General features: G+C 37.4%; 3 protein-coding genes across 6 annotated transcripts; 2 read left to right on the plus strand and 1 right to left on the minus strand.

Annotated features, from left to right (window-relative positions):
- The first annotated feature begins 1,490 nt into the window (after positions 1 to 1,490).
- LOC132109550 (transcriptional regulator Kaiso-like) lies at positions 1,491 to 5,304 on the plus strand. Its single transcript, XM_059515722.1, has 2 exons — positions 1,491 to 1,653; positions 2,318 to 5,304. Exon 2 carries the CDS (start codon positions 2,320 to 2,322, stop codon positions 4,213 to 4,215), a length of 1,896 nt encoding a protein of 631 aa, XP_059371705.1. The 5' UTR covers positions 1,491 to 1,653; positions 2,318 to 2,319; the 3' UTR covers positions 4,216 to 5,304.
- A 369-nt stretch (positions 5,305 to 5,673) lies between these two features.
- LOC132109551 (transmembrane protein 255A-like) lies at positions 5,674 to 13,017 on the minus strand. Of its 3 annotated transcripts, XM_059515723.1 has the most exons (10): positions 12,719 to 13,015; positions 12,023 to 12,165; positions 11,453 to 11,515; positions 9,554 to 9,643; positions 9,400 to 9,465; positions 9,200 to 9,288; positions 8,906 to 8,977; positions 8,344 to 8,506; positions 8,114 to 8,257; positions 5,674 to 7,115 (listed from the first exon to the last, which is right to left on the minus strand). In XM_059515723.1, the coding sequence occupies exons 1-10, from the start codon at positions 12,771 to 12,773 to the stop codon at positions 6,972 to 6,974; spliced, it is 1,029 nt and encodes a 342-aa protein (XP_059371706.1). In that variant the 5' UTR covers positions 12,774 to 13,015; the 3' UTR covers positions 5,674 to 6,971. The 3 variants fall into 3 exon arrangements, with proteins under 3 accessions (XP_059371706.1, XP_059371708.1, XP_059371709.1); XM_059515725.1 differs by lacking the exon at positions 11,453 to 11,515 and having other exon boundaries at positions 12,719 to 13,017; XM_059515726.1 differs by lacking the exon at positions 8,906 to 8,977 and having other exon boundaries at positions 12,719 to 13,014.
- Positions 13,018 to 14,903: 1,886 nt separating this feature from the next.
- On the plus strand, positions 14,904 to 19,829 carry LOC132109552 (protein ATP1B4-like). Of its 2 annotated transcripts, none has more exons than XM_059515727.1 (8): positions 14,904 to 15,291; positions 16,032 to 16,254; positions 17,728 to 17,856; positions 18,159 to 18,272; positions 18,612 to 18,811; positions 19,219 to 19,275; positions 19,377 to 19,469; positions 19,545 to 19,829. In XM_059515727.1, the coding sequence occupies exons 1-8, from the start codon at positions 15,226 to 15,228 to the stop codon at positions 19,704 to 19,706; spliced, it is 1,044 nt and encodes a 347-aa protein (XP_059371710.1). In that variant the 5' UTR covers positions 14,904 to 15,225; the 3' UTR covers positions 19,707 to 19,829. The 2 variants fall into 2 exon arrangements, with proteins under 2 accessions (XP_059371710.1, XP_059371711.1); XM_059515728.1 differs by lacking the exon at positions 14,904 to 15,291 and adding an exon at positions 15,700 to 15,948.
- Positions 19,830 to 21,392: the final 1,563 nt, after the last annotated feature.

The raw sequence follows: 21,392 nt of genomic DNA on the forward strand, positions 1-21,392 counted from the left end.
TTATAAAAGTTTTAGTTCAAATAACAAAATTGCATTTATTTATTGTTTCTTTTTTTGCACATGACAGTTTGCCCCATTAGTATGTATATCTAATGTACATTCAGTGCTGGATAGTAACTGATTACATGTAATCAGATTAAGTAGCCTAATTAAAATTAAGTCCTTTTAATTAGATTAAATTACATTTTAAAATACTAGTAACTTTTCTATTGATTACAGGATTACATAATCACACAATAGCAATTTATTTACTTATTTATTTATTAATTCCTCTTTTTCTTCTTTTGTTCCTTTCTAAAATATTCCATACCACTTATATCAATTCAGAAAGTCTTTCAGTTTTGTGGACATTCACACAAAGACCAGTCACTGATCAGGTGGCTTTGATTACACAGAATATTAAGAGGCCACACAGCATTTGACCACTGGATTTACCAAAATTATTTTAATTTTAAAAAGTTTTTTCTCAACATTTCAACATTGCATCAACTACAGATAAACACATTTATTTTTATTTGCATTAACACTCAGTGGGTTATTTAACCATATTTCTGTGTCTTTGGAAGGCTTATGTCTTTCAAACACATTCAAATGCACAAATTCATGTTATTTCGTATTTACATAATGCAATGTAATTTTTTAAATAAATTTATTTTGTTTGTTGTTATTTTAATTTGACATTTTTAATAATAATATTCATAACACGAAATATAATATATTTTCTTTTTCTTCAAAATTTTTTAATCAGTACGAGATTATCCTAGTTAAATCAATATGATATTCAAAAAGTAGTATTTTTTATATAAATTATATTACCTAAAATGTATAATGTAATGGATTACATTACAAACCTAATATTTGTCATGTCATTTGGAATCAGTAACAGATTACAGTTTTCAAGTAATCTACCCAGCACTGTGTATATTTAATGTATAATTGTGTTTGAATACAGGATTCACAAAAATGTTTGAAACTCTGCTAGAGAGAATACACATTTTGGTAATTTGGACTTGTGACATATTATACTGAGATTTCTATATGAGACTAATAACACTGTAATAAATTTTTATACAGTCTACAACATGTCTATGACAAGTCTTGTCATTCCAATAAATCACTTTGTAATTTTCTGTTTTCCTCCTCTAAATATTAATAATAATAATGATAATTTATTTTAGATAGCACTTTTCTACACACTCAAAACTCTACATACAACTGTACAAACACTCTACATACAACTGATTTAAAAAAAAAACTTTATGAGGACAAAATACGCCTGAAACAACAATGTAAAACTTCTAATGCTTTTCAAATGTATGTCATTTGCCCCAATTTGTTGGCTACTTAAAATAATTATCTGTATTATTGCATTATGCATTTTGTTTACCACTATACACCTATTCATATGTGTACAAATACAAGTAAAGTTTAAGAAAAATTCTTCCTGTCTCATTGACATTCATCACACGTCTGTCGAGGCAGACTGTTGTGCGTGACTCCTGTAGGCTGGCGGAGGCACGAGCGCCAGACTCGTTCATCTCAGACAAGGAACTCGAGCTCCGTTGTGTTGTCCACGGCAACCGACTCACGTTATCGCTGTCATTATTGTTCCTCAGCAAAGGGAATCGTGGATTTTAACGGGTCGCTCTGCAGGTATATACTTTTGGTAATTCATTTTCGAGAATGTGGGAGATTAAAACTTTAATTCATCTTCTTCAACCCCATACGCGTTGCTGTGCATCATAGAGTCAGATAGGCCGCGCGCTGCCGCCAAACCAGGAAGGAGAGTTGAATTTAGCCGTTTGTTTTTGTTTTCACTCTGACCGCAGCACTCCGGGGTCCTAGCGGTCATGAGTGCTAACATTAAAAAGCTGTGGCCTCACCGGAATAGCACATCAAACTAGTCAAAGGCATTCGTTTTTCTGTGTCACTTTTAAAGACGCATTTGTCTAATGTTATATGCTTGTCTTTTGTTGCTGTACAATTAGCTAGCTAACGTTAGCGTTCCTGCGATGTCCACATTTGGTTGCTTTGAATTTATAAATTACTTTGTATTCAACTTTTAAGTAATGTTTAGATCGACTTGAGAGAAAAATATGACGCAAAAATATGATTTGTTATTCATAGAAATCTTAAATGTGTATGTGTACATTTCATTCATAACTAAAAGTAAAATGTAGAAAGCCTTCTATATGATTTTTTGTTTTGTTTTGTTTTAAATAACATTTTAACCCGTTTTCTATTAGATTTGTTCTTAATACTTATCTGTTCAAACTGTTAAAGAACATTAAACCATATTTTACCCTTTTATCCACAGGCATGTCGAAACTAAAGCTAATATCTGCAGCAGACACTCAGTACCCAGCATTACTGTTAAAGTCCATCAATGATGAGCGACACAGCGGTTTATTCTGTGATGTCACCATAATCGTGCAAGACCGCAAGTTTAAGGCACACAAATGTGTGCTGTCTGCCTCGAGTACCTATTTCCGTCAACTTTTCGCAGTTGCTGGACAAGTTATAGAGCTGAACTTCATCAAGGCAGACATATTCGATGTGATCTTGAATTACATATACACATCTAAAATCTACAGAGTTCGCTCAGACAGACTCGAGGATCTCATCAGCGCTGGTCAGACTTTGGGAGTGACATTCATAGCCAGTTTAGGAACGCCGCTTGCACAAGTCAAAGGATTACCGGGCCTTTCCAAAGAAAGTGAGAACAACTGCATCCATTCCTCTGAGAAGAATGACACCGGAGGCGAGAATATGCCGATCATTACTGAGACATTCTCACTGTCTGCTGAAGAGTTCAACATGGCGTACCCTAACACAGAAAAGGAAGTGGACTCGGACAGCGATGATGTTCTTTTTGTCTCAAAAACAGAGGCCCCTCAAGCTCAAAAGACCAAGATATCAAACGTTAATGATAAAGAAGGAGGGCCAGAAGCTAAAAAACTAAAAATGACAAACAAGGAAGAAATCGCCTCTAATGATTCAACAGCCCAAAAGAGAAAAGAGCTATCTTCTGAAAGAAATACATCGCTCCAAAATAACTTTGAGGCCCTGCCCGATGTTGTGATCCTCTCAAATCCAGAATCCAGTAGCAGTGATCTCACTTCACCTGTAAGAACCAGCTCAAACAGCGAGCCCACCACCCCAGCTGGTGTGAACAGCCTTCCTTCAGATGCTCACAGCACCTCGCTGCCTCTAGACAACAACGAAGTGCTCGGAGTCCAAAAGAAAAAGGTTCTTCTACAGCACTCGCCTGATCATCCTGGAAAAATTAGACTGTCGGATGTAAGGCCGACATATAGCACCAATAATGGACCAGTACCAGCAATGAACATAGTCCCGGTGGTGTTGGAGAAAAAGACGATAACTTTAGACAAAGCTTCGGAAATCGATTCGCTGTCGCCGGGTTGTAAAGTGTACGCTAACATCGGTGAAAACACCTATGACATTGTTCCAGAAAAAGAGGATCCTGTAGAGGGATCGGCTCCTGGTAGGAAATCTCAAACCCCACATGGTGTTCCCAGTGTGAGTGATCACTCGCCTCAAGGAAAGAAAAAATCAAAGCTGGATCAGGAGGATCACTATGAACTTATCATGGATGGAAAGACCTTTTACGTCTGCATCGTGTGCAAGCGTCCCTATGTGTGCCTGACGAGCCTCAGGCGGCACTTTAACACTCACTCATGGGAACGGAAGTATCCGTGCCATTACTGCAGCAAGGTTTTTGCCCTGGCCGAGTACAGAACCAAACATGAAATCAGTCACACGGGCGAAAGACGGTACCAGTGTTTACTGTGCAATGAAACCTTTCTCAATTATCAGATTTTGTCCACCCACTGCAAGCAAATGCACAACCAAGACCCGTCGGGAAGGAAAGAGAAAGACGACTCGTGCAACAACTTGTATCGGCTGCTGCCTTGTAAAACATTGCAGTTCAAACCATATTCTTTCGTGTCTGAAGAGCCGGGAGGGATTCCGGTGATCGGTGAAGATGGGACTATCCAACATGTAAACCCCGACAAAGAGCACTTTACCAACCAGCCACTTCCAGCTAGCCAAAACAAAGCACTGACCTGGGACGACATCTTTGTAGAATCCGAAGCACAAAACAGGCCGGTGGCTCCACCTCCACGGTCTATCGACCAAATAAATGCAGAAACCAGGAATGAATTTGAGTTTGTTATACCAGAGACTTACTGAGCATGCTTGTGCACAGCTCTGGCTCAGGTGCCTTGTTCCTCTGTATGTGCTTTTAATTTGAGAGGCGAGTGGTCGTGCTTCTTTGGACCATTTGAATGAAAACTCAACTTCAGCATCCATCAACTCATGAAAGTTGTTTAAAGGTGCTTTAATGTATATTTAGACAATGTATTACTTAGTGTGGGTTTACAGTTTAGTTTCACAATCCATTATTGAATCGTAATAATGCTTCGTCACATAATATGACTAAGTAGACAAAACATATTTTATGTACAGCTACATTAGATCTGTGTAGAGTTGACTTTTAATATTTTCTTTTCCCATTTTTATTCCATTCCATGTCGTATGTAATTAGTAGGGATCAAGAACAGTTTGTTACAGTTTTTACATTTATGTAATTTTGATGTGTAATTGCATTTCCAAAAGTCCAAAATCATGCCTTTCGTTTTCAAAGTTTCATTTGTCAGTCAGCTTCTTATGGTAGTTATTAATGATCGTTTGGCACTAGATAGTTCAGTGTTAAGGGCAGTTTTCGGTCCTGCGGTAAGAAACAGTTTGAATATTTGTATTTATCATTTTTGATTGTCAGCAGTTTTTAAGAAGGATGGAGTAAATATTTGAAATTTGTAATGTCCTCTGTCCAGTAATTATTGTTTTGAGGTTGTTTATTTATATGCTGGCCATATATCCTGATATATTTCCCCAGACAGTAATCAAGACCTGAAGAGAGATATTCATCCCTCCTCCACTCATGTCTAGAGAAACAAGATACTGAATTGTTCAGGGTATTCAAAGGGTCATGTTGGTAATAGAGAGGACCTCTACTTTACGGTTGAATATTTCGTACATGTCATTTTAAAAATATTATTTTTTCAGCATAGTTTTAGCAGTTATTTTAGCTTTGTGGACTGAGAGAAGAATCTGTGAATACAACGAGATTCCTTCAGTAAGAACTAGTGCTTTAACACCATAACCATGTACATGATAGTACTGAAGACCTTCATTTTAACACTTTCTTCCCTTTTGGAACCTATTTATTATCAGGTCTTAGTGTGATATAGAATGAAATAAAACTTTGAAGAAAGTGCACATGTATTTCTTTTATTTACAGCAGCATGATGAAAGTGATTAGTATTTTTCAGTATGATAACCACCAGTCAATATAAACATTCCTGGCTCTGTTTTAGAGTGGATCTTGCCGATGTACATATTATAATGCACTGATTCATAAATATAAGTGGATGAGGGATAAAATGGATTCAATGGTCAAGTGCCAATGGACATGTTTGGAAATGCAGTGTGATAATGAAGCAAAATGTTTATTCCAGCTATACAACTCATATTCAATACTAAGCTGAACTATCAGTCTTTTTATTTAAAATATTTAACATCAAATGTAAACATAATGCTTTCATGTGACATGAATGTGGTCAAAAATGAACAAACGAGACAAAGATCCACTTTACAAGTTTTCTTTATAGAATGTGACTGCCCCCAAATGTCAAATAGGAAGTGATAAAATCATTGAATTTGAAGTAATATCTCTACTCACAGCAGTAAAGGACAGTGTTCTGTATATAAATCAAGCACATGAAGTACAGTGTATAGACATGACATTCACAGTGAACACACAAACAGACAAAAAGGAGAACACTTAGTCTTAAGACTCGATTCTGTTGTGTTACGAGAAGGCAGTTTGATCGTTCTGTATATGTACAACATATACAACATTGCACACACTGGTATATTTGCACTGTGGAGGGAAATTCTAATTATTACATAGTGAACATTGTAGGTTAATATGATGGTTATTTATAAAGCTAAGCCTCCTTTTTTTAGATCGGTAAGTCCTGTCGGCAACACAGAACAGCGGACGAATGTGAAAAAATATACAAGTTTTGAAAGCCCTCTCATTCTTCATACCACTATGTAAGAGCTTATTACTTTGCATGAATAAAGCAAAGGATATTTTTTCCACAAAAGGTTATTCGAATTTGTGACATTACTGTGTGCTTGATATAAAGCAGAAGAAACACCACATATTACAGGTTGGATCTTGGATACTAATGAAGCACTGAGGACAAAAATAAGATTCAGCCTAAATATATGTACAATTCTTTGCAATCTAGCTGCCTGAAACAGTTAAAAATAACTCGAGTATTTATCTAGAACTGTGTGAATACAGTCAATACTGAAGACAGTAAAGTGCAAATTAATTGCTAGATAAGATAAGAGACTCATCCTCGTGCCGAGAGAGCAGAGGCGATGCGAAAAACTTTATGCCACTTTGGAAGTGAAATGTTCATATTATGGAGTTACGCAAAGGAAACTCAAGTAGGCGACCCATAGACGTTACCTATAACGGGAAGAAGAGGCGAGCCAGGTGGAGCCTACTGGAAGTGAAAACACATTTTAAGGCTTATCTGTGAACAGTCTTGATCTCATATTCAGGCTAGTTGTTATTAGGTATAGTCCTCTTGGTTCGAGGCTACATCATTTGAATATTTGACACACCGGGTTTGACTTAAGCGAATCCTTTCAAGGTTTAATGTGGCATATTTCATATGCTGAATGGTGATGAATGAGCGTGGTTAATGCTGTAGTCTCTCTTTACTTAACCCGCTGCACAGGTGAACCTCCTCCTCTGAAAGTCGTTCATCCAGAACAATTATTGTTCAATGATGGGTACTCCAATATCCAAAAATGCCCAATGCCAGTTCTCTATGGCAGGAAAATGTCTTCCTTAGACTGGTCCCTTAGGGGCTATATGGTGGGGGCTTCTCATCAGGTTGATAATGAGGAGGAGAATAACGAGGCGGGATCATATTTGGCCACATATGACTGGCTCCAGACTGCGAGTCATCAGACAGGACTGAAGAGTCAGGAAACATGCTGGCACCCTGTAAAATCACATTAGCACACATATCATACACCTTCAAAACAAGTATAAGCTCTAAAGCTCTAAATCAGGATTACTATTGTTAACTAAAACTAAAACCTGAAAAAATAATGAGATGTTAACTAAAAATAAAAAAATTTGATTTTTTTTTTTTTTACTTATTAAACTTACAAGGCAACATTAGTCATTTTCCTTTAGTTTTAGCTACTAAAATAAACAAAAGAAAATAAACTAAAACTAAAAAATAAATATTATATACATATTTAAAAAACACAATATTAGTGCTTTAAAAATAGAAAATATAAAAAAATAAAATATAATTATTTTTTTTAAATAAATATTCTAAAAGGATATCAATGATAGTGAAGTAACCGTTCTTGATAAATTAAATATTTAATTTTTTTGTACTAGGGGATGATCTTATTGTGCTTATTGTATGAATACATTTTTTTAAATAATGGTTTGCTCAAACTTTACATAAATTGACAGGCATAATAATGATCTTTATGTGCTTTTTTCTTATTATATTATATTTTTATTATATATAGACAAATTCAAAATATTAACAAAAACTATAAAAGGATATCAGTGATGGTCAAATAACACTGCTCTCAATAAATTAAATATTGCATGTTTTATACCAAGGGATGATCTTTTTGTGCTTTTTGTATATTTGAATACATTTTTAAAAACAACTTGATTGCATTAAGTTCATGTTAACTGACAGGCATCATTTAAAAATAAATAGAAATATACAATATAAACATTATATTACTATATTATAGTGTAGTAATAATAACAATTCTGTATGTACATTTCATATATTATTAAATAACACGTATATGTATTATATTTTATTTTATTATATATGTATAGCATTTTCATCTCATCCAACAAGCATTGTAGAAAAAGTCTATAGGATTTGCTAGAGTGTCTTATAAATGCCCACTGAAGCATGCAACACAAAGTGGGCTGACAGCTCAAAGTGAATGCGATTACCTGAAGGTCATAGGCAGTGTATGGAGGTAAGCAAGGGTCAGTGTTGTAAAAAGAGTTGTTGGATGCTGTGGGTCCAGGAGTTTCTGGGGGCGGAGGAATAGGGAGAGGTTCTGGCTCACAGGAATCTGGTGCTGCTGTAGGCATCTTTATAAAGAGAAGGATGAATGTCACTGGATCTCAGAAATCCTAAAAAATGCACCTATATAGGCTGTACTGTATTTAAATCTCACCATGTCCTTGAATCCCCCCAGCACTGCGGCGGTAATGATGCCCAGAAACAGAGCAACAGTGTTGAGGAGAGTAGCAGACCACAGCAGGTGGTAAAGATGCACAACGTCCTGGCAGCTCCGCACCTCTGTGTACTCGTGGTACCCTCCTCGCAGTTCCACTCGACTGAGATGGCGAGGACAGAAATGTATTACCGTGAGAGGCTCATAAAAAAAAATACAACACATATAGGTGACAGGCTGAGCAACAAAAGAGGTGAAGCATGACAGAACAGCAATTCACGCAAAAGAAAAGAACAAAACAATCTGCATACCAGTGCACATCACTCTTAAGAAGAGCATGAAATGGATAAATATATCCAGTCTCTATATTTAAGCTCACTGTCATTAAAGACCCTTTACTTTTAATCTAAATTAACGCTGTCTCTCCTCACCTATGAAACAGGAACCAGAGAACACACTGTACATTAAGTACAGCGACTGTATGTGGCCACACTCAAGATTTTAACAACAACAAATAATGGGCTGTCAATGTCATTGAGGGGCTAAAAGTGGAAAGACCTACTTCCAAATCATGGATGATTTCCTAAATTTTTTCAAAACCTCTTTATTCTGAAGTCCCATAAGAGGATGCTCTCTGAAACATAAATAAACACAAATGTTCTCTCGAACAGAGCTGAATTTCAGGGATAGAAGCAGACACCATACAAGCAAATATAAACCAAAACCAAGGTAAAACGTAGATAGCATTGTTGTAATTGGTTTTTAATTTTTTTTATTATTATTTTTTTATTTCTTTTTTCAGATTGCCGGTTTGCAGAGGGATGTATCCAAATGGGACTCGCACACACACACATACTTGCCACAGTTGTAAAGTTCACAGCAGTAGCAGGTGTTGCTCTTCACACGCAGGTTACAGGAGATGCGAGATGCGGTTTGACAGTAAACCTGAAAGACAGATGTGCTTTCTAAATGGGAATTGAATATACTAATAACCAACCCCTTAAATTCAGACGCTTGGAATTTGGCAAGAGCACTTCTCTCAGTCTGACGACTCACATCTATATCAAACGCGTTCCCGCTGGAGTAATATTCACATCGGCCAGCATATAGAGGTCTGAGGTCCTTTGAAACAACAACAGCAGTATGCAATTACAGAGATTTAACTGTGACAATTTTCTGAAGAACAGAAACATGGTGTGGAAGCACTTACTATATGTCTTGCAGCAAAAACGCCATCCACTATAGCACAACAGAAGGCCGCCACCACACCAAAGCTGATGAAGACAATGGAGGCCACCAGCTGTAAGAGAACTGCAGTGTCAGCTTATTCATCTGAGGCTCAATGCACGTGCATTCACACCTGGGCACTGTTACTATGTACGATTACTTACAGAATCAGATTGAAGTGGTTTGTCTAAGATCTTGTAGATGTGTCTATTATGGGATATGGAGATAATTTGGACTGAATGGATTCTGCCTTATTGCCACTTAACTTCGCTGATTTCCATGCCTTTTCACAACCAGTCATTTAGATACCAGTCACTCCATTCTGTCTTGTGGCATTGTAAAATCGAGAATATGGAAAACATTTAACTGCCCAAATCTGATTAATAAATAATACAGTTTTGTCTTATTTTTGATATGCTGTATCTAATCTAAATTAATGCATGTCTTAAAACAGTTCATTCTTTTCTAGAAAAAAGTTTGAGATCAATGGAAATGCTTCTATTTGGCGTTTTTCTAATTAAAAACATAATGATATCTTATGTATATTAATATTTTTGTTATAAATAATAAAATATATTAATATCCTACTACTCAAAAGTTTGGGGCTAAATATATTTTTTGAAAGACATTAATATACTGTTATTCAGCAAAGATGCATTAAATTGCTAAAAAAAGAAAAAAAAAAGTAAAGACATTTACAAAAGGATTCGGGATAAAAATTATATACAGTTTTGCAACTTTAAACAGCACAAAGCACTATTTAAAATATAATAATAAGCAGCAAATCATCATATTAGAATTATTTTTGAAAGCTCATGTGACAGTAAAGACTGGAGTAATGATGCTGAAAATTGTAATAATAGTTCACAATATTACTGTATTTTTGGTCAAAAAATGCATGCTTGGTGAGCATAATATACGTATTTCAAATACATCTTACTGACCCCAAACTTTTGAATAGTGGTGTATATCATATTTAAATATGTAATAATGCTTTAAATATATTTTATATGATTTAGTATATTCAAATATATGTATATTATTAATAAAATTACCATGTATAATACTTATATTTAATGTATACAACTTATGTTATCAGTGAAAGGAGAGATAAGGATTTAAAAAAATTATCATACATATCAGAATGCCTTAATATTTGTTTTGTCTTCATTTAGTTTTAATGACAGCAGCGCTGAAGCTGCATGAACTGAGTGAAACCTGAAGATCATGTTCTCCAGCATAATTTGAAAAGTATCCAAAGAGCATCTTGTGCTTCATGGAAACAAAAACATCTGACCATCTGTACAAAAGGATTTGACATGCTCAATTCTACAAATCTGCTTATTTGATTAGGGACCCAGAAATAGTGTAGAAGCATCATAACACTTCGCTCCTTGTTTTACATTGTTCAAAAACTAAACATTGCTTATTTCTAGAATCTCAGACTTACAGACACCAGTCTACATGCTCTAACCACTTCGACTACAAGGATGGAGTGTGTATCCTGCACTCTCCCAATAGTAAGTGTGTCCCTGTGTGTCTATGATCTGGCCAGCCATGCCGTCCTAGTGTATTCTTTATTTGGATTGTGGCACCTCCTATTCCCTCTGCACTGCAATGGCTTCTGAACATTCCTGCCTGGACATCCATCCCGCTCCCCTTACAGTGAGCTATTTCTGGGTACATCTCACCACAGGGCTTGCAACATGCCCTGCTATTCAAGCTCAAACCTGTGAGCCATTTCTGCCATCATGACATGACTAAAAACAAGCAGCTGAATCTTAAAAATGTTTGTGTTTGTGCAAGTATTTGGTTAGAAATTGGATGATGGAATGCACAAGCACAGAATTCGATATGAGCAATGTAATGAAAGACTCCTTACCATCTGCCTCTTATTCTCTATCAAATGAGCACCAATGATTCCCAGAAAGGACCCAAAGCCGAGCTGAAAATATCACAGGGTGAAACTCAGTCATGAGAGTTGCAACTCTATCTAAAATATCATCCTATTTAAAAGTCTTAAAAGTAGATGACCTCACTTCATTAAGATCCCACATACAGTCTCCCACAAATACTTTTGTCTTTCTACAAGCAGCATAGCTTAATTTATGGTGTTGTCAACATCCTAGTTGAGAGCTATATATGAAATCTGGCCATGTCCCCGCCATATAGTATTTCAAAACAGTCCCCTGCAGAATACTAGAAAAACACCTGTTACTTGTACAAACCGTTCTGGACTGTTAATAATAAAGCTTGTATGTTTTCTCCTAGAGTGGCTGTTGAATAATAAATGGATGAGTTCACTCAGTTCAACCTTACGGTAATGAGGTAATGGCCACTGGTCCCCATTATGGCTGAAAATAATTAAACATGAGGAATTTCCTTTCCTGCATTACTTTACATCACAAACCCATTAATAGACCAAGTTTATGAACATTAGTAGTATACTTACAATGACTCCTGGATAGTAGCCACCGACAGTGATGTTTTGTGTCCTGGTAGTAGCGGCCAGACCAAAGACCAGGATGAGTATGGAGACGATTAGGAGCATCACTGTTACTATGATGGACTTTCTTTTCCTCCTCTTAAATGATCCTGGAAAAAACAATGGAGTATGAAGAAGCCATGACACAACACCCCTTCCCTTGGGCAGCATTTGGTTACTCCTTCTTACATTTTAGGCACATTCGTTTTGGGGTGAAGCAAAGCAAAGCTAAATAACCAGCGTATTTGACCTCTTGTATGTCTATATATACAACTGCAAAGGCACGGCCACAACCCAGAAAGATGTAGGTGATGTAATATGATGGGTTTTCTATCATCAAACAAAACATATTTTAACTATTTTAACCGCATGATAACAAAATTTCACTTACGGTTGTGTATTTTTTATTGACAAAATCAAACAGTGCTACATCGACATTCGTTGGGGACATCCGAGACATGTAGGAATGCAGGTTACGGGACGCTTATTTATTTATTATATTTATACGAGTCACTTATTTCTCTCTCGTGCTGATATATATTCTAATAATTAGAATGAATAAACGTTGCTAATCGAGTTTAAATGTAAAAACAAGCGTAATTTGTCCTCAGTTTGACCGTAATGGTCTGCGGACGCAGTGAATGCCGTTGACCTTGTACTTACCCGTCGCATCTGAGATTGGTATACCGCTGCCTTGCGCATTCAGCCCCGCTGGCATTGTAACGTCAGGATATGCAGCATTAACTGCAGTTATGACTTCAAGTCAAAAACAATGAACCTAGTCAATGAGACAAAGATGCGTTTCCTCAGAGCCAATGGGTGGAAACTCTTTTCCTGCCGTGGCATTCTCTGACACCGTGCGTCCCCCGTGTAGCCGCGCTTCTCTCATCAGCATCTGGGTCTGTTGTTCATGAATCCGCTGCCCTCATCCCTTCAGCGGAACGCCGCACGGAGCACAGCACTGCGCATGCGCAAGGCAGAACCGCTCGCTGTTCGAGTTGGTCAGGATTGGAAGAGTGAATCATTGCGATTCGGTTCTTTCGAGCAGTTCGTTTCAGAAGAAACCTGTTCAAAAATAGATTCAGAGGTTGTCCCTGAATGCATGTTACACGCTTTAAACGTTCAAGTGAAGTCATGTCTAGGCACAAATCGCGGTTTATAACTGTTTAAAAGCCTCCTTCCAATCAGTTTGCAGTCGTGATTCAGTTTACAAAAATTTAAGTCATTTAGAACTTAAATAGAATTCCAAAGAACAACTAAAACCATACAGGTTCTTGTATGCAGTTGCTGGACTGCATAGCTAATTTCGCAACAATTCTACATATATTCGCTACGTTTTATAAGAGAAGCTTGCGTTTCGCAGATTATGTCACCTGCTACATTTCACATAGAAATTGGTCTGGGAATATCTAAAAAAAAACAAACTAACAATTTGGTTGGTTAACGAGAAAAAAAGAACATTTTATATAATCTATAAAATAATACTTTTGTGTAAATTGTCTACAAAAATCGCTATTTAGAAAGCCTCGAACTTTAAAGAAGCCTAAAGGCTACAATAATTTACTACAATATTAAAGTAATGAAAGGGCGCCATCATCAGGTAGGTTAGTTGTTGAATATACACAAAAGGTTTTAACAAAAAAAATGAGTTTTAAAAAAGTTCCCTTTTTTACGTGCATTTTTAAATTTTATTTATCGGTCGTGCAGCTTGAGATGTAATTGACATACACCAGGCTCCTCATTCCTCAATATAGCACACACATTGTTTATATTGATGTATTTCTTTCTTCTTTCTCTCTCTCTCTCTCTCTCTCTCTCTCTCTCTCTCTCACACACACACACACACACACACACACACACACAAATAAATGAATGTATATAGTGATTGAATAAATGATAAGCAATTGAATGTTGCAGAGTTCAAAGGTGTTTGCAGTTAAAGGAATAGTTTGAGTTATGCTTAGTTTTTTGGTAACACATTATGCTAATTGCTGCTCCCACAGCAACATATGCCTATATCATACAGGCTGGTTGTATTTAGCCTAACTGAATAGAAGTTAATGGACTTTTAGAATGCCTTAAATTTTTAACAAAACGAGCATAATTAAGTTGTGCTTGTTTGTGAAAAAATTGAAGGAAATAAAACGCTACATTAAATATTGATCTCTATTCCTCCAGCCTGGTTTTGTCACAAATTAAATGATTGCATCTGCTCGTTTCAGACCTTGATTGTCTTTCTTTGAATGACCTGCTCTTCACCAAAGAAAGTAGAAAGAAGCAGACAAGAGCGAATTTTCCATGACGCGATTTCTTTTCAGGTTTCAAAAAATCAGCGGCTTCACTGAGCTCAACGTGATGTGTGTACAAATATTAAGCTTGATGTCAACTTTGTGAATTTATTACGCTTTTGATGCCAGCCCAGGCCAAGGCTGGCACATATTTCACAATTCTGCGTTTGTCTCTTTAATGCGTTATGTAATGCGCGTGAATACTCTCCCCAGTTGAACAGCCCAGCGAGTCAATGGGGATTGTTTAGTGAAGGGTCCTGCATTCTAAACCTCACTGTCCTAATGTATTTGCTGATGCCGTACCAAGTGATTGACGACGGCAAATGTAGATCAGAACAGAAACGGATAAAGCTGTGGGTCTTTGCATAGAGCTTGTTTCAGCAGACAATGATACTATGTGGTGTGCGTGTGCAGAATTCCACTAAACGAAGCTGCTGCCAAAAAAAAAAAAGTCCACTTTGTATCCCACCCCCACTTTCCCTCTCCAGCTCAACTCCATTCACTATGATGCTCGACTCCTAGCGAGAAGTTCCTCCGCACCCAACATCTGAAAGAAGAAAACTCTTGAACAGAATTAACGTTTGTGCAGCCTGAAGACATCGCCTCAGTGCATTCATCAAGATTTTATTTCTGGGGGCACTTTAAATATAAAAGTTTTTCCTAAGGCTCTCCCCTCCCCATTTTTATTTACAGAAGACATCGAAATATTCTCTCATCCTCTTCACTTAAAAAAAAAGGCATAAAACAATTATTTCACACAGTATTTGACTTTCCTGGATTGCTGCAGACTTTATTTGTGGACTGAAATCTCTGAGTAAATCGCCTGGACCGCTCGTATATGTGATTGGTTTAACAAGTACCTTTATTCTTCAGTGAGAGATCATGGAGCGCGACTCTACCGCGGGAGGGGCGGAGGACCTGCTCCTGGAAGACAAAGTTTCAAAACTGGCAAGTGACCATAACCATAATACACCAGAGTTATGTGGTTACTTTTGATTAGGGCATTGTAATGACCATTCCTGGCTGGATTTAGAGCTCGGTACAATATATAATAGTAAACTATATAGTAGTAGGATAGGCTATTACCCAGTTGTTGTTCTAGTAGCCTATACATTTTTTTTTACTCATTACTGGTACAGTAAATCTGTGTCACCCAAGTTTTTAACCTACTCATCATCATCACTACTTGAGCTTTTTCTACCTGAGCTGGTTGTTAAAATGACTTTTATTGATGTAAGCAGGTTGAATCAGTCATTAAATAACAAATATGACTTATGTTAACATACCGAACCCTTATTGTTTCGAACTTTACGGTTTTTAAAAGCACAATTTTGTGTGTGTCTTGATATTGAGAATGAGTGTGTAACATCTGGCTGAAGAGTGACCCTGCAGATCTTGTGCAGCTGTGAGGGGTTAGATCTCCCAACATGGGTCAGCAAGTGTGTGGGTCCTCTTCTGCCTCTCATAGATCAATGGGATTGTGAGACGTCTTTCATTCACACCGCTTTCATGCACTTGCTTTTCACATTTTTGAAGCTAAATATTTGTCTAACCCTTCTCCTAGCATTCCCTTAATCTTTAAGAGACAATATCATCTACATTAAAGTGAGTTTTTAGATGGTCTTTTTTTTTTTTTTACTAATGTGATTCATAACGTACTTCTTTATTAACTTTCCATATTGTTTTAGCGTGCAGGATCACTTCACAAACACGAACTAGCTGAGGCCATGGAAGTGGAACAAGAAGGACTGGTAGAACATCAGCCTCTGGAGCAGGACGACCTTAACTTTGAGAAATGGAAGCCCAAGCCAAAGCCCAAGAGGACGCTGCATGAGAAAATCGATGACTTAAAGACTTACCTATGGAACGCAGAGACTAAGGAGTTTATGGGCCGCTCGGGGAAGAGCTGGAGTGAGTAACAAGACAAAATCATTTTAAATGTACACAACAAGATACCTATTTCAATGGCAAAACAAAGGGCATTTGTCTGTCAGTGAGGGAGCACATCCAAATTATACTTGGAATGTAAACTAAGTCTTTAATTAGTGATGTTTAATCTTGCCATATTAGAAAAGGCAAGTGAGACTACTGCTTATTGTTTTTGCTGATTATTTTCCTTTTTTATTGGAGTTATGGGAGTGCGTTGCAGGGATGAGGGGTGATGAACTGTGCTTCTGCTCGCTCAAGTGTGTGTGGATGTACACTCTGTCACTGTGGGTGCATGTGTGTGTGTGCATGTTCAAACTAAGTGTTTACATAGGTGCACAGATAGCTTAGAGAAATCTTGACAAAAACAGACTGCCTGGGGAATGGTTCTCGGTGGGAGAGCGAATGTCACAGTCCCTTCACTGGCCCGGGATCACATTCCATTTACCCCTACCATGCTTTCCTCTCCCTCTTTCCCAAAGCTCCCTTGACCTCTAGATCTCCTCCAACACGCTCTCAGATCTATGGCACAACTTAACATGTAGTCTTTTTTGTCAGCGAGCATTTCCTGAAGACGTCTGATGCAGACAGAGCAGCCATTCGCTGCCGCTAAACATCCCGATGCCAAGCAACACAGCAAATTACCATCAGGACGAATGCTCTTGACAGCAATATGAAAGTCTACAGAGGAAAAATCTCAACGCACTAATGTCCTTTGTTGAGCGTTTGTCATAATGCAACATCTCTATGCTTTACATTGGCATGATACGATGGGGAATGTGCTGGAGGTGGTAGTCTTCCTTAGCGCAGGGGAGGGGCTGCTGGAGTGCTGTGATGCATGTCCCATGAAAGGAGAGTTCAGAGGCCCCACAATGCCAGAACAGGGTGATCGGGCTCCTTGGAGCTGGCTGTGGCTCTGTATGGCTGCAAAAGACCGTCACTGTGATGGCAACCGGAGGTTCACTGTGTTCCTGAGTGAAGGGACAGCTGGGAGAATTTTCACCAGGCTCAAACAGAAAGGGCTTTGTGGACGGGCTTGCAGCTAGTCCCTGCGAAATTGTCTGCACAGCAAAAGCCGATTCGTTTGAGGACACGTCCCATTTGATCAGCTGTTAATGAACTCTTAATTGAAAGTTGCTGCACGTTTTTATTTTTTTGGGTCTCATATGATAAGATTCATTGACTTTAGTGTTTTGAACACTTTCACAATGGAAAATTTATGGCGAATGAAGGATTAACATAAGGTTTAGTATTTGAATGGTCAACTAAATCAATACATACATAAGAAAGAAATTCCTATATGAAAAACGGTATCATCCTGATTGCGATAGTGTGCATTTCAATTGACTAACTGTTATGTAAATCAGTTATTCTAACCGATTTAAAGAGGTTTCATCAATGCAATCCTGCTTTACTCATTTTGAATCTGTGCCTGTTTTCTTTTTCTTTTTTTTTCAGGCCTTATTCTGCTCTTCTACTCAGCATTATACATTTTCCTTGCGGCTATGTTTGCTGGTTGTATGTGCTGCCTGATGTGGTCAATTAGTCCGTATGCTCCCACATACAATGACAGAGTGATGCCACCAGGTTGGAAAAAAAAAATTACATTTTACTTTGTGAATATTCAAAGAGTATACATAAAAAAGATGAATAATTATTGTTGTAAATCTTTTATTTTTATTATTTTTAATATAATGTAAAATCTACAATTGTAAATTATTTAAAAATAATATTTGTTTAAAAAATAAAAATAAATAAAAAATATATATAAAAAATAATTATATAAAATAATTTATCATTATTATAAAATAAATCATATATAAGTATATAAAACTTATACCTGTGTTTTTTTTTCACTACACTTCAAAATCATCTCTTTCTCCCGGCAGGTATGACTATGTTTCCTCATGTAGATGTAGCTCATGGGTTTGACATTGCTTTCAATGCCTCTGACCGAAGCTCGTGGAGGAAGTATGCGAAAGCACTGGAAGCCCATCTGAAACGTAAGTCCTGGTTGAGAGAACAACTAAGCTTATTGAGTTTGGTCATACACTCTTTAATAGAGAAGATACGTTTTCTGTTCAGCAGGCACAGATTCAAATCGCTCCAGCACACTGTTTAAGAAGTCCTGCGGTCTATAGAAATACTGACAAGGAGGGAAACCCTTTTGTGCGCTCAGTATAACTGCTCAGTGCTGCCAGGGCCCCACTTTTTGTGCTGGCCTGTAAGTTGTAGAGGCCAGGCTGGGCAACAGCTATTGTTTGGTTATTTTATGGTCCCTCTCTCTCTCTTTTTTCTCTTCCATCCCTTTTATTATGGTTTCCCGCTGTGGCTGTGTTCAGCCTATGACGACGGAGTGCAGGACAGGCGGAACATTAACTGTGAACGAAATTCGTATTTCATCCAAGATGACTTAGAGGAGAGTGCCGAGCGCAAGGCATGTCAGTTTAAGAGGTCCTGGCTGGGTGAATGCTCCGGCATGAAGGACAAAGATTTTGGCTATTCAAAGGGAAAACCCTGCATCCTCGTCAAAATGAATCGGGTGAGATTATAATGTAATATACAAGCCTCTAAGCTCTGTCTGAAATTGTCTTCTAAAATGAGTATTTTTCCCAGGCTCCTATGTTTATGTTAATGTTTCACTTTAATGGCAAAAAAAAAAAACATGTTCATTGCTATTAAAGTGAAATTACTGAACCTACACAACTGAACCTAGAAAAAGCATCATTTTGGAAGACAATTTCAAAAGGCACTTAGCTGCTTTGCATCTGAACTCTTCAAATATTCTTTGTTTGAAGAACAAAACCTCTCCAAAAAAAGAATAAATAAATCTCTGAAGCTCTAGTGCCATCTTATGGTTGAAATAAGCAATGACTAAATGAACAAATTGAAGTAGTATTAAGAGATCAAGTGATATGTCAGACACTTGACTGTTTTCTGTTGTGACAGATTCTTGGGTATCTGCCTGGTCAAGGCACTCCAGTAAATGTTACATGTGGAGTTAAGGTAACAATTAATGACTAGTAACTAAATAAAATAACAACCAAGTTTCTTTGCAGTATGTCATTAAACCGTGACAATTTTGAATTTCTCCAATGTTTTTCCAGAAAGGGTCAACTGAAGGCCTAGGGGAAGTCCAGTTTTTTCCAGAAAATATCTTTAACTTGCAGTACTATCCCTATTATGGGAAACTGAGACATGTAAGTGATCCTACATAACATTTATCCCAGAATTCCTCATGACTTTATAGCATTTCTCATTATTTCTACCAACAGGTGAACTACTCTTCCCCTCTGGTGGCTGTGCGCTTTCCCAGTGTCAAGTATGACACCCAACTACACATTCAATGCAAACTAAACGGCAAGGGCATCATCAACGATTCAGCAACCGACCGTTTCCTGGGTAGTGTGTCTTTCACTTTAGAAGTGGGTGCGTAGGGGGGCAGTAGACCTAGATAAATCGAAATTAAAATTCTCAAGAGTATGTTATAATAAAAGAAATAGCACACTGGGTTTTGTCTTTACCCATTAGGCCTCTGATTATGCCTCCAGCAGCCACTGTGCTAAGCAAAGACTGAGATTCATAGATCAGCCGCTAGAGACTGACACCTGCCTGGATTTCATTATAGGATAAAATGAAATATGAAAACATGTAGGTTGCAATTATAGCTATTGAGGCATAATCACTCAAACGTATTGTATTCTCTAAAGTGAGATGCAGGCAAAAAATTCTCTAGATCTGTGTAGATTGTAGAATTAACATTTATTTAACCTTTATTGATCAGCTCTTTTGCGAAGTCAGATGTGTATATAACAAATTAAAACGGAACAATTTTATTTTTATGACTTTTCTCTGGTAAGTCTGTCTCCTTTAAATTCCCCCTCTGGATGAAGAATAAGTCAGAGAACTGCTTAACATTATCTTTTTGCCTGTTCATTTAATTGAATTACTATCAGAATTAATAACTGATTGTACATGTTTGGACTAAATTTTTATTTTCTTTTGGATGTGCAACTAAATTTTGAATACAGAGGCAAATGTATTTTACTGAAATGTGGGACAGAAATCCCATTTCATCATTTTCACAAAGCTTCATAATGAAATACTAGTTGATCTTTCTTTTGTCAATCATGCAACCGACCCTTAAAAAAAAAAAAAACTAAATAGAGTCACAATTAATCTCTGAGTGAAAATATCTGCTCAATTGCCTGTAAGGGGGATTTCAACAGTATTATTTATTAATTGTATATGAATATATTGACATGGTACAAACAGCTACAAAGTGTAATAGTGTGATGTTAATTGAAATATCCACTGGCTGACAAAGATTTGTCAGCTCATGTTTTAGACAATAAAGATGAATGAGAATTAACGGAATCAAACCTTTCTGATCACTTTTCTATTCTCTTTTAAACCAACAAATCATTTGTGATATGCATTATATTGTCTAGAATTTAAAAACTGCTTGAGATGGCCACTTGGAATAAATTACAAAATGTAACTTTACAATCTTTTGAATTGAAACTAACTAAACTCAAACACGTTTGTGCATTCAGTAATAGGCAGATCTTACTGTAACATGCAGGCCCAAGTGATATGCTTCTAGTATTCCAGTAACTTTAATAGCAACACTGCTGATCTAATTGGGCAAGAATTGGGGAAGTCGTGGCCTAATGGTTAGAGAGTCGGACTCCCAATCGAAAGGTTGTGAGTTCGAGTCCCGGGCCGGCAGGAATTGTGGATGGGGGGAGTGCATGTACAGTTCTCTCTCCACCTTCAATACCACGACTTAGGTGCCCTTGAGCAAGGCATCGAACCCCCAACTGCTCCCTGGGCACTGCAGCATAAATGGCTGCCCACTGCTCTGGGTGTGTGTTCACAGTGTGTGTGTGTTCACTGCTCTGTGTGTGTGCACTTCAGATGGGTTGAATGCAGAGCACAAATTCTGAGTATGGGTCACCATACTTGGCTGAATGTCACGTCACTTAATTCCATCAGTGGAAGCTAGAGGTTACGACTGTGAATAGTCATGTGAACCGTGTAAAACTAGTTGCCTCAGGCCTAACATATGAAATCAACATGTTCTGCTGAAATTCTTAATCCGAGATCAGAGCAAGAAGACA

The sequence above is a fragment of the Carassius carassius genome, chromosome 29 (genome assembly GCF_963082965.1).
Source record: "Carassius carassius chromosome 29, fCarCar2.1, whole genome shotgun sequence".
Taxonomy (NCBI): domain Eukaryota; kingdom Metazoa; phylum Chordata; class Actinopteri; order Cypriniformes; family Cyprinidae; genus Carassius; species Carassius carassius.